At 42.9% G+C, this 13,360-nt stretch overlaps 1 protein-coding gene across 4 annotated transcripts in view; it reads left to right on the top strand.

Moving 5' to 3' along the window:
* Positions 1-13,360, top strand: part of RASGRF2 (Ras protein specific guanine nucleotide releasing factor 2) — a 278,300-nt gene that overhangs the window by 215,266 nt on the left and 49,674 nt on the right. For all 4 annotated transcript variants that reach the window (XM_003822263.6, XM_034959856.3, XM_034959854.3 and 1 more), the window contains one exon: positions 13,183-13,289. In XM_003822263.6, the coding sequence (XP_003822311.1) occupies positions 13,183-13,289 (107 nt within the window). The remainder of the gene's footprint in view (positions 1-13,182; positions 13,290-13,360) is intronic.

Below are 13,360 nucleotides of genomic sequence, written 5' to 3'. Positions count from 1 at the left end.
TTAGCTTTCCCCAGGGGTAAAGGAAAAGAATGAGGACGAAACTGCAGAGAGCTTTTGAAAGAAGGGAAGTTAGGGTGTCTCCTGATTCCCCTCATGAAATGACTTCAGTCTTTAAGTCTTAGGTGGCAGGGTCTTCCCCGAGTGAAGAGACGGGATGATCCTGGCAGTATGGAGTTAAAGCATCACCACACTGAGCTGTTAGCACCATTGTGAGTTATGTTACATTGCCCTCCATGGATAGAGTGACGGATACAAGGCTGTCAGCATAAAGGACCTGGCCTGTCCAAGTCTGGTCTTCCCATCAGAAATTCCTACTTAACACAGTTAGAAGAACTCACTGTAATACATACACACAGCAACCAATTTATCCAAGGCCTGTTTTGTATCAGTCCTGAGGACTGGAGGCCAACCAAGACGTAGCTATTGTTTCTGCCCCATAACAGCCTCGGATGAGGGGGCAGGGCAGAAAAGCATCACCAGTAGGGACACAAACAAGAGAAACTGCAAAACCGAGAGATTGTTAAAATTTGCAATCATCAATCAGTCAGTTGTTAAACTAATCCACTTGAATAGAATTCTACAGCGAGTTGGTTAGAATCCGTCTGAAATTCTTAACTGCAGGGGTTTCACTGCACACATCAGTGCGCACTCAGTGATAGTGGTGTTCTCCTCGCTGGGCTTTCTGTAAGTTCCAACGCAGGGCACAGAATTGAAAATGGAAGCCCCCATGAGCAGCTGCAGGCAGGGATGCCATCACTCTGACCCCTCGGCCTCTCCTCTCTGTGGCTGCCTCCAGGGCACATGAGGAAAAGCAGATGCCTCCCCTGGCAAGTTCTGATGGAAAGATCAAAGGTGGGGAGTAGGAGCAACGAAGAGCATGACTGAACAATGACGGGGTCAGGCCGACTTGGCACTCAGACACAGCAGAGCCATTGTCTGGAGAGACTCTTAGGGTGGTGCTGCTGGGACTCACAGGAAGACTTCAGATCTTAAATGGATATTCTGCACTGCCAGACAATCCTAGTAAAGTCATGTTCCTACACTGCCTTTTACCCTTTACCGCCTTCCCCTCTTCTCAGATCTCCACATCCCCTTGCAGGCTTGGCTGATGATCTTGTCTCATATTTCACAGCAAAAGCAGATACAAATGGTCAAGGATGACCTCTTCCCTCCACTGATTTCGCCAGCACACTACACTTGGTCTCAGCCTCTGCCCTCTCCCCGAGGCTGTGGAGTAATCATCCCCCCACACTGCTCTTGGGTCAGCCCCTCCGCTTTGCCCCATCCCATCCCTTTTCACCTCAAGAACTGTTCTCCTGCAGTTACCCTTTTCTCTATTGACATCAATTTCCCCCTTTATCAATCATTCCTACAGCATGCCAGCGTCTTTTTTTTTTTTTAAGACAGAGTCTGGCTCTGTCGCCCAAGTTAGAGTGCAGTGGCGTAACCTTGGCTCACCACAACCTCCGCCTCCTGAATTCAAGCAATTCTTCTGTCTCAACCTCCCAAGTAGCTGGGGCTACAGGCGCACACCGCCACGCTCAGCTAATTTTTGTACTTTTAGTAGAGTTGGGGTTTCACCATATTGGTCAGGCTGGTCTTGAACTCCTGACCTCAGGTGATCCACCCACCTCAGCCTCCCAAAGTGCTCAGATTACAAGTGTGAGCCACTGCCCCCAGCACCGGTGTCTTAATATCACCCATTTTACCAGCTATGGCTCCCTTCCTCTGCTTCTTTTCAAAGCACAATGTGTTGAAAATATTGGCCATACTTAATGTCTCCACTTCATCACCTTCTTTTTCCCCTCAATTTGGACTTTTACTCCGTCACTCTTGGAATGACTGACCCAGATCACTGACAACCGATAGCTTGCCAGAGTCAAATCCAATCCCCTTGTCTTACTCAACCTCTCAGTGGCGTTTGACACAGCAATCACTTCTTCCTTGTTGAAATATTTCCTGTCCTCTTGGGTTCCATGAGACTAATGTGCCTGGGTTTCCAGGACTTGCTCTCCTCCTTCTTTTGGTCTGCTTTGCTGGCTCTTTGACCAATGTCTCCTGGTTGTGGGGCCACGGGCTTTGTCTGGTACACTCTGTACCTAAGTGAGCCCATCCAGACTTCTGATTTTTAAGTACTGTTTAAATGCTGATACTCTCAATTTGCATTTCCAGTGTAATCATTAGATGTCTAGAGGCATCTCACACTTAACTATGTCTAAAATCAAACTCTTGATTTTCTCCCTCAAACCTGCCCTTGCCCCATCTCAGGAAGTGGTATCATCATCTACCCAGCTGAACAGGCCCTGAACAGTGGAGCCATTCCTGATTCCTCTTTCCCTCAGACCTTAAATTCGTTTTTTTAGGGCTTCCATAACAAAGTACCTCAATCTGGGTGGCTAAAAAAACAACGATTTATTTTCTCACTGTTCTGGAGGCCAGAAGTCCAAAACCAAGGTGTCATCGGGGCCATACTTTCTAGAGGCTCTGGGGGAGAATCCTGCCTTGCCTCCTCCTAGCTTCTGGTGTTTGCTGGCAATCCTTGGGGTTCCCCAGCTGGTGGCATCATGACTCCCAATATCTGCCTCTTTCATCATATGGTCTTCTTCTCTCTAGGTGTGTCTGTGTCCAAATTTCCCTCTTATAATGATTAGGACGCACCATAATCCACTTTGACATCTTAACTTGGTCACATCTGCAAAGACCCTGTTTCCAAATAAAGTAACCTTCACAGGTTCTGCATGGATGTGGATTTGGGGAGAATACTATTCAATTCAGTACAGACCTTCAGATCTGATTGATCAGCACATCTTAGCCCCTCCATCACCAATGATTCTTACCATCTACAGCCACAGCCTTTGCCCAAACCTGCACCACCTGCATCACCTGCATCACTTGCATCACCTGCACCACCTGCATCACCTGCATCACTTGCATCACCTGCACCACCTGTATCACCCATACCACCTGCATCACCTGTACCACCTGTATCACCCATACCACCTGCATCACCTGCACCACCTGTATCACCCATACCACCTGCATCACCTGCATCACCTGCACCACCTGCACCACCTGCATCACTTGCATCACCTGCACTCCCTGCACCACTGTTATCATCCACACCACCTGCATCACCTGCACCACATGTATCACCCATACCACCAGCATCACCTGCACCACCTGCATCACCTGCACCACCTGCATCACTTGCAGCACCTGCACTCCCTGCACCACTGTTATCACCTGCACCACCTGTGTCACCTGCACCACCTACAGTATCTGCATCACCTGCATCACTACCTCACTCTTAGCCTCTCCTCGTTCCACTTTGCCCCCCTCCAGTGCACACTGCACATGGCAGCCAGAGTAACCTTTCTAAAATGTAAATCAGACAATATGATTCCCTTGGGCAAAACCCGCTGATGGCTTCCCAATACCAGAGAATAAAATTCAGCTATTTAAACTGGCTTAAAAGAAGCTTGGTGATTTTGTCTACCCTCTGACTTTACCTCCCTTTTCCTGTCCCCATGATTCCTGGGCTGCAGCCATACTGGGCTGCTTCCCATCCCTCCATCAAGCAGAGCTGTCCCAGCCTTTTCAATCACTGCTCCTTCTGCTTGAAACACTCTTCCTCCAAATCTCCACATGACTCTGTCTTTCTCTTCATTCATGTCCCAACTCCTGTGTTTCTCCTTAGAGAGGCCTTCCCCAGCCCGAGCTAGCTAATGTGCCCTTTCTCTCACATGGGCCTAGTCACCCTTTTTCTGTTCAATATTGGAATTTACCTTATTTATTTGCTTATAGATAATAATACCACTTGTATGATTTATTATTTATTATGTCTGCCTCCTCCCAGTAGAACATAGGTTCCTATGAGCAGCCAACTATTTTCCTTGTCCACAAAAGAAAACTCCTACCCATTGATTGCCACAAAAATGCTCAGTAAACATTTTGTCTGACCAAGCTGGGCTAGCTTTGTGCTTCCTGGTTTCCGCCCTTCCTCCCACCCTTCCTACCATTCATGTTGTAATGGTAAAGCCTACTGTGTTTAGACATTAAAACCTTTTTGTATAAATTATTATATATTAAAAATTGAGGAGAAGAAAATGGCCCATTTTCTTCCTCCCTTATTAACCATCTCTAAAATTATCTAATTTGGCTTCTTTGGAACATCTCCACTAATTCGGTGGCCATCCCCCTCTCCTTGCATACGCAGGCGCATGCTCATTCACAACTGAACACACTTTAAATGCACCCTCCCTGATAAGAAGCTACCACTCACTCCTGATCCCATTCCCATGGAAAAGCATTTCTAGGTGTGTATGTAGGATTTTGTAGAAAGAAATACAGAGGGTTTTAAAAATCATTATTATTTTGGTTTGTGGGGAAAGTTTGCTTAATGCCAAGGGGGTGAATATTGTTTCACATCAGGCTGGAGTGCGACATCTTATCCACAGGAGGTAACTAATGCCCCATCAAGGAATTCAAACTAAAGCACACAAAATCTCCCTCCCTTCACTTTTTAGATAGTTGGTCACAAAGTTGAGCAGACAAGAAAATTATCAGAAAATTCAAAGTGTGTTCCTTTTGTGTTTGTGTATGTGTGTGTGTATGTGTTCTGCATATTAACCATTTCTAGAGCATTTGCTGTATTTTCAAAGGCCTTTCTGAGTAATATGGATTTTGCTGTCAAGAAACTCTGACCTGGAGTATTATATTTCTTGAATTTTTAGAGCACTCTATTTTAATTTTCCAACTGGTTCATGTTATTGTCTCCCACAAACATGTTGTCACCTTTCTGCTTCTAACCCATCCCTTTCCTTCTTGCCCCAGACAATTTCTGGAAGTCTTTAAACTGGCTCACCCTGTGGCTTCACCTCACACTAACCCCTGTCTCCATTCTCCTTTGGCAGAAGTCACCTTCCGCCTTTTTCCTGGCAGTATATTCTTGTTGCATTTCTATACGAGCATAAAAGCTGATGACAGCAGCGATGGGAGGGCTGATAATTACATAGAATCAACAGGAACAACTTGCTGCTCCTCATGAGTTGGCGCGCAGGTGGTATGTGTCAGTGGGAGGAGCCTGCATTTTAGAGGCATTTATCTGGTCATAAATCCTGGCTTTTTTACCATCTGTGACCTTAGGTGGATGTTGGACTTCTCTGAGGCTCAGTTTCCTCATCTATAAAAACAAGGAATATGTTTTTATGGAATTATGGGAATTAAAATAAATAATACACAAAGGTTCTCAATAAGTTTCATTTTAAATTCAATATATAATCATTCCTTTAAGAATCTAAACAACACATGTTGTTTAAAAAAATCTATGAGAACAATTTAATTGACAGTTTTAATTACTGATTTCCTTGAAAGATGAAAGCAAAGATATTGATTTTACCATTCTTCATGTATTTTTCATCACAAATAATGATAGATCTGCTGAGCTGCTTTCCCTCATCTACAAGGATGTGCGTGTGTGTGTGTGTGTGTGTGTGTGTGTTTATTGTTACAGTTAACTGCACTTAGAGAAAATCTCAGGTTAACCTGAGTAAGGAGATGAACTTAAAAACTGAAGGATAAGAACACACTTATAGAAAGGTAAAAACAGACAAGCAAATCCACTCTGAGGCATATTTGTTCATTGCCTCATTAGCATCTTGCCAATGACACCCTTAAGAAACTTCCCCTTCACATTCTGGCCATGTGCTTTGTGTGGGAACTTACCACCGCTTATCCCTACCATTGTCAAATGATGAGTTTATAGAAGGCCTATGATGCAGTTTATGTCAGCAAAATGCAAGGATTTGTTTGGGGGCCCTCGGATAGAAACTTCCTCTATCTTCAGTGGAAGTTTCCAGAAAGAATGCCCTCTCATCCTCTGGATGATGTGTGGTGAGATTATAAAACTAGCAAAGCCTTACCCATCTTTTCTGCTTGGCAGTGAGACAGAAATGACATCATATGCTTCTGAATCAAATGAGATCTGAATCTAGAACTATCACTGTCTCCAGATATGTGAAATGGCAATTTCCTTTCTACTCCAAGCCAGTTTGAGTTGGATTTTCTGTACCTTGAAAACAAAAGATTGCCAACTGTACTCCATTAAGATAGAAGCAGTTAGGCCGGGCAGCAGTGGCTCATGCCTGTAATCCTAGCACTTTGGGAGGCCAAGGCAGGTGGATCACCTGAGGTTAGGAGTTCGCAACCAGCCTGGCCAACATGGTGAAACCCCATCTCTACTAAAAATACAAAAAATTAGGCAGGTGTGATGGTGGGTGCCTGTAATCCCAGCTACTTGAGAGGCTGAGACAGGAGAATGGCTTGAACCCGGGAGGCAGAGGTTGCAGTGAGCCAAGATCGTGCCATTGCACTCTAGCCTAGGTGACAGAGCAAGATTCTGTCTTAAAAAAATAAATAAACAAATAAAGATGGAAGTAGTTTAGAAGCAGTTGAATATACCAGCAGATTACTACACCAAATGTCCTGCCCTATCCAGACTAAAGTTGAGCTTCCATAATCCTAACTGTTATCCTAACTCATCTCTCCAGAAACAGTATGTCAATTCATAGACTCAGTGAACACTGTTACCATGATGTATGTATGGAAAATCTGCTTGTCTGCACTGACCAGCTATTTTCAGTTTACTAGATGTGTAACCTTAAACAAGTTGCTTAACCTCATCATGTCTAGGAAAATGTTCTAGATTGGTTCTATGGGCAATAGGGAGACATGAGAAGTACTTGAGTTGGAGGAGTAACAAATTAAAGGGGTATTTGGGAAGATTATTCTGGAAGAGATAGGCACCTTACTCATTTCCAAGGTTTTGAGTTTTGTAAATTTGGCGTCTTACTTGTTTGAAGGCCATCTCCTCCTGCTTTATAGAGAAAACTTCACGAGAGCAGGGAGCATCTCCCTTTGTTCACTCAGCACCTACACAGTATCTGGAACATAGTAGGTGCTTTATAGACACTGATCGAATAATTGAATTGTGGATAGAAGGAAAGTATAAGAACAGAGAGAATGAAGAAAGGAAGAATATCTCGGAGACAATAACTGAAACCCATATGTGGAGCACACAGCATGGCAGCAGAAGAATGGAAAAGAAGGGATAAATCTAACAGGTGCTACCAAAAGTTCACAGAATTTATTGACTGAATGAGAAAAACCAAGGAGAGACAAAGAAGAGTAAGGTGTCCCACCTGAGAGGTTGAAACCATGGCTATCCCATGAAGTCAATGGGAAAGTTAGATTGGGGAGCAGTTGGAAGAAAAGACACATACACTTGGTTTTTAGATATGTTTCTTAGGAGAGGAGAATGTGTCATTAATATGGACATGTCTAATAGGAAGTTTGAAATGAGGAGTTTGGGGTACTGTTGGAACTGGAGGTGTCAGGTTGGAAGGCATAGAAAAACCACAAGATAGGGCATGTCCCCAAGAGGGTGAGAACTGAATGGGGACAACCCTAGAAAAGAGGAACCAAGGAATCAGGCAGAGGTGGAGAGGCTGGAGGGTCAGGGAGAGAATGAAGAGAGTGTTTGGCGACAGAGCAAAGCAGGCACAGTGACAAGAGGAGAAGCATCTTCTGCTTTTTCCTCAGCATGTTTCATAGCAAAGCACAAACTTGATTACCCAGGATTTCAGGGAAATTAATGCAGATTCTTTAAACATAGTGCTAGTAATCAGATTGTCTATATCAGTCACTTTCAAACTTTTTTATTGCAATCCACACTAAGAAAAGCTCTGGTCCACATAATTGTCACATAAGAAATGTGATGAGTTTGGGAAAAGAGCACATTTTGAGGAAATCTAAGTTCCCATTAGACAAGTAAAGGTTTTGCCTTAAAATCCATGACAATATGAAACATATCTGTCTATTTAATAGTGGTGTCATGCTCTCACACTTCAAAATTTAGAACAGAGAGAGAATTAAAAGGAAAGCATTTTCTTTCTCCAAATAGCCAAATAGCGTCTTCTCTTGTACCTTTAAGTGTTGGTTTACTAACTTGCAAGAGAAACTTAAGGCCTACACTTTGGATCCTGGCACAGGGGTGTAATTAAGAGCACTCTAGTTTTAGAAATGGACAGACCTGGGCTCAAATCCTGGTTCTCACACTTCTTAGTTCTGTGACCTTGGCCAAGTTTCTTAGCCTCTTTGGTTTCCTGTTTCTTTGCTTGCAAATTGGGATAACAATGTTTAACCTATGCAGTTGCTCTTATGTTGAAGAAGCCGCATTACTTATGGTACTGTATTTAGCACTTGGTGGGCATGTGATGAATGGCAATTGTTATTATTGCCTTGGTTGTGAGGGTTAAGTTATAGACCACTTGTAAAGCTCCTAGCAAAGCACCTGGCACAAAGAAGCAATAAATCTTAATGATCTTTCCATAATAGCAACCAAAGAGTAGAAATCCAGTTGTAATCCAAGTGCACAGTAGTATACAAACCAGTTACATGATTTTATCTTGCCTACAGTTCTTTAGAAAAATATCTACTGGGGCTGGGCGCAGTGGCTCATGCCTGTAATCTCAGCACTTTGGGAGGCTGAGGTGGGCAGATCACCTGAGGTCGGGAGTTCGAGACCAGCCTGACCAACATGGAGAAACCCCGTCTCTACTAAAAATGCAAAAAAATTAGCTGGGCATGGTGGCGCCTGCCTGTAATCCCAGCTACTCAGGAGGCTGAGGCAGGAGAATCACTTGAAACTGGGAGGTGGAGGTTGCAGTGAGCCGAGATTGTGCCATTGCACTCCAGCTTGGGCAACTAGAGCGAAACTCCGTCTCAAAAAAAAAAAAAAAAAAAAAAAGGAAAAAGAAAAATATCTACTGGGCAAAGCAGAGCACATTGATAACATTGATGCTGTTGGACAGATTACGTCCCATTTGTATGAAATGAAAAATGATGCATCACTGAAATGGCGTTCTTAATTCCTAATTTGTCCCAAATGCCCTTTGGGACAATTTAGAAATGCCCCAAACCAGATGTCATCTCTCCAAGAGACATGCCTGTAGCAGTTTGATCATTTTTTGTAAAAGGGGGTGCTGTATACTCATTAGCTGTGATTGTTTTAACTGTGCTGTCATGTGTGAAGCTGATCGTGCATTCTTGCTATGACATAGACATCGAGGTCCATGCCAACATGCTTCCAATCAGACATGCCCATCTCACCACTTTTCACAGTCTTTAAAGCTATGTGAACAATTTTCTACAACTTGCCAGAGTGTCTGCTGCAAACCACCACCTAAATGGGGAGCTCCTTGGACAATATATTTTAATTTAAATAGGGACTACACTGCTAATTGGTGGCAGTAACCATGTGGAAGCCGTTCTCTCCTAAAATCATAGATCCACCCCCAAGAAGTCCTTGTACCATTTTCTGGAAAAGAAAATAGCAAATATTTGGGGGGCTTTAGACATCTTTCACATGCGCAGCATAACCCAATTCTCCATAATCCAGGAGAATCTATTGTATTAATATCTCACATGTGGAATACATACTGTATGTTTAAATTAGAGCTATCTAATAATTCTCATATCTGAAATTCTTGGTGGTGATGATGGAGGGGTGGGGTGGGGAGCATCAGGTTCCTGATCCCTGTGCCTACTGATCATTGCACATGTGGACGGTTTGTGCATTTTATAATTTTGGATTGTGAGCTCTTCTTCAAGGGCTTTCTCCATGGTGATCCAGTGCAGGCTGAGGTGTGTGTTCCTCGGCAGAGGTTTTGCATGTGCTTTTGTTGGGGTCCTCAGGGTCATCATTGGCCTAGGCCACTTTTTATTTTAACTTCTCATTAGATGGGTATACCATACAATAGTGATTCAACCTGAGCCTCTGGCCTGCAGGAAGTGGGCTATGATTATCTCTTCTCGAGGAGAATGTTTCCACCTTCTCCCACAACCCCACTGAGGCAGAGGCAGACAAGTTTCTTAGTAGTCTCCTTTTGCAGGTAGGATAAATTTTTTCCCTGTTACCTTCTTTTATGGAGGGGTGTTCCTTTGAGAGTTCCAGGTTTATGTGGGAGTCTCAGTTCCCATCTCCCCATTCCCACTTCATGAAGGTCCTGGTGCTTCTCCTCCTGAACCATGTGGATGTTACGATCCCAGCACCATGCTACTGATAGCCTTCCCTCCCCTCAGGACAGCCAGCATCAGTTCAGAGACTTGGTTCTGCTTTTCAGATCCCTCTGTGTGTTTGACCATGGAAAATTCCTTACTTTCTTGAGAACTCAGCTATGCATTTAGAAGGATATTTGTTATATTTTACTCAGAATTTCTGTTTTTAATAACAAAAGATTTTTTTCCCAAGATACTTACTCTGCCAAGAACACATCATCACCATCCTCTGACAGAATTAAAATGTCCACTGGTGGGTGGAAGATGCCTGTCTACATTCGAAGAGGAGTAAGGAGAAGGGGCCTCTGGCCTTTAGAAACTTAGAGATTTTTTTTTCTCTTAACTCACTCGTAAGCTCCGAGAATTATTCTTTCAGTCATTCACTCAGTTATCCTTACAGTCATATATCATGCAATAAAACTTAGTAAGTTCATACTATCTAGGCTTTCATTTTTCTGCAAATGTATATTGTATACAGCTTCTGCTATGTGCCAGACAGGTGCTTGTGCCCAGCAAGATCATACTAGATCCCTGTCTTCATGGATGACACAAATATTATGATTTCAAATGTGCTAAGTACCATAAAGTAGATGTGTGTGGTGCCGTGAGATATGTAATGGGGGCTTTGTCCAATTCAGGCTGGAAAGCGCTCATTTGGAGAAGTGAAATTGGAAACGAGTGGCTTTCACTAAGTGAAAAGAGGAGTGATAATTGTTTCAGATATGTAGCAGTATGTGCAAAGGCCCTGGGGTAAGGATGAATGACTAAAAAGAAGTGTGGTGAAATGGAAGAAGAAGAGAAAAATATGGTTTCAGAAAAGACTGAGAGGAGCTAGGGCTAAACCACCAAAGACCTTGTAGTTTGTGTTCAGGAGTTTTGTATTTATCATAAGAGCCATCTAAAGAGCTTTAAACACTGGAACAACACATCCTAATTTTCTTTCTAAAATCCTAAAGATCTTTCTGACTTCAGAGAGGAAAACAAATTTGAGGAGGCAAGAGTGAGAGCAGAGACCAGCTGGGAGGCTGTTAGAGGAGACCAGAGGCTATTACAGTAGACAGAGTTGCTGGTAGCTCAGCCCCAGTTTTGGTTTTGTAGATGGGAAGACATGGGACAGATTTGAGATTTATATAGCAGATAAAATTATTAGGAAACAGCATAAAGATAGGACAGGAATAATTCCAAAGTTTCAGGTTTACATAACTGGAGGGAGGGTGGTATTTCTTTACTGAGCTAGGGAACACTAGAAGAAGACAAAGGTTGGTGTAAAGGCCATTGGTTATTTATTTATTTATTTTTTGGACATATCAAGTTTGAAGTGTGTTTGAAATATATAACAGGAAAATAGAAAGAGACAGTTGGATATTGCGTATATGGATCTGGTACTCAGAGAAGAGATCTGGAGATATAAATATATGACTAATTTGCTTGTAGGTAATCATTTAAGTGGTAGGCCTAGACGAGATTTCCTAGGGAGCGATTATAGCCTGTCCCCTGGATATAGGGACATGAAGGTTATTGGTAGGACCTTAAATGGGAGCTGTTTTGTCGCTGAGATGGGATAAGAAGCTTAGAGTAGGATGTAGAGAGAACAGGAAGTGAGGAAGTTGAATCAGTGAGTATAGACAACTCTTTTTTTTTTTTTTTTGAGACGGAGTCTCGCTCTGTTGCCCAGGCTGGAATGCAGTGGCGCCTTCTTGGCTCACTGCAAGCTCTGCGTCCTGGGTTCACACCATTCTCCTGCCTCAGCCTCCCGAAAGGCTGGGACTACAGGCGCCCGCCACCACGCCTGGCTAATTTTTTGTATTTTTAATAGAGACGGCGTTTCACCATGTTAGCCGGGATGGTCTGGATCTCCTGACCTCCTGATCCACCGCCTTGGCCTCTCAAAGTGCTGGGATTACAGGCATGAGCCACCGTGCCCAGCCTAGACAACTCTTTCAAGAGGTTTGCCACTGAGGTTATATAAGGCTTTAATTGATGTTTAAAGGAAATGTGATTTCATTGTGATTGGAAGGCAGAATCTTTTAAAACAGTGTGTCAGTGGAAAAATATTAAAATGGTTTCTTGATAATGAAAAGGTAGCCAAGATAGAGACATTAGCCAGCACAGAGAAGACTCAAAGACAGTGAATCAAGATTGATTTGTAATCATAGCTAACATTTATTACAGTCTCACTGCTGTGCAAGTGCCATTTTAAATGTTTAGCATGTATTAAAAGTCTTAATCCCACAACAACTCTATGAGGTAGGTACACTTATTATCTCATGAGGAATGTGGGAAACCGGTCACCAGAGAGGCGACCTAACTTGCCAGGGTGGGAGAACAGTGATTTAAGAGCAGGCACTCTGGTTGTGGAATCCATGGGGTTTTTGTAAATTTCCTTTTTAATTGACAAATAATGATTGTAGATATTATATTCTTATGGGGTACGATGTGATGCTTTGATATAGGTTTATGTCGTGGAATGATCAAACCGAACTAACAGATCTATCACCTGGCATATTTACTATTTGTGTGTGTGTGGTGAAAACATTTAAAATCTACTCTTGGAGTATTTTTTAAATACACATTCTTAGCCGTGATGCTGTACTGCTTCTCAGTACAGGGATGCACAGTAAAGTGTTTGAATCATCCATGAGCCAAGATATGGCCTAATTCATCTGCAGATATTGAAAATGCTATCGGTTGTGCAGTTACTATGAGGCAAAAGTATAAATTAATGCTGACTCAAATATTTGGTTAAGATTCCTTCTTGGCTTTGTATTATAGAGCAAGACAGGCATAAATGGAGGTGTCAGGAGAGCAGCTTTAGCTTTAATCAGTGGTCTTCAATAAATATGTGTGCATTATTTATTTAATTGCACCTGTAACCGCACGAGGGCCTTGCTGCTGAGAGTGTAATAGGTGAGCGGAATTCACAATAGTCTGAAGCCACGCGCACCTCTCTGCCAAGAAGTGTCATCTGTGAGTTTCGTTAACCAATGTCCTAAAATATATGACCTTTTCCAGGTCCCTAGGGAGTGGCTTTAACTGCAACACGTGTGTGTTTCTTTTTCTCCTAAGGCTTTAACAACACCGAGAGAACATGTGATAAAGAGTTTATTATACGGAGAACGGCTACCAATCGAGTTCTGAACGTCCTCCGTCACTGGGTCTCAAAGCACGCACAGGTAAGTCAGTGCCCTCATTAATTACTTGCAAGGATTTTTTTAAAAATCATCTTTTTAAGTTGTGACACATG

Source organism: Pan paniscus, chromosome 4 (genome assembly GCF_029289425.2).
Source record: "Pan paniscus chromosome 4, NHGRI_mPanPan1-v2.0_pri, whole genome shotgun sequence".
In the NCBI taxonomy this organism is placed as follows: domain Eukaryota; kingdom Metazoa; phylum Chordata; class Mammalia; order Primates; family Hominidae; genus Pan; species Pan paniscus.
Note: the sequence above shows the minus strand (reverse complement) of the source record. Positions and strands in the feature narration are given on the sequence as shown.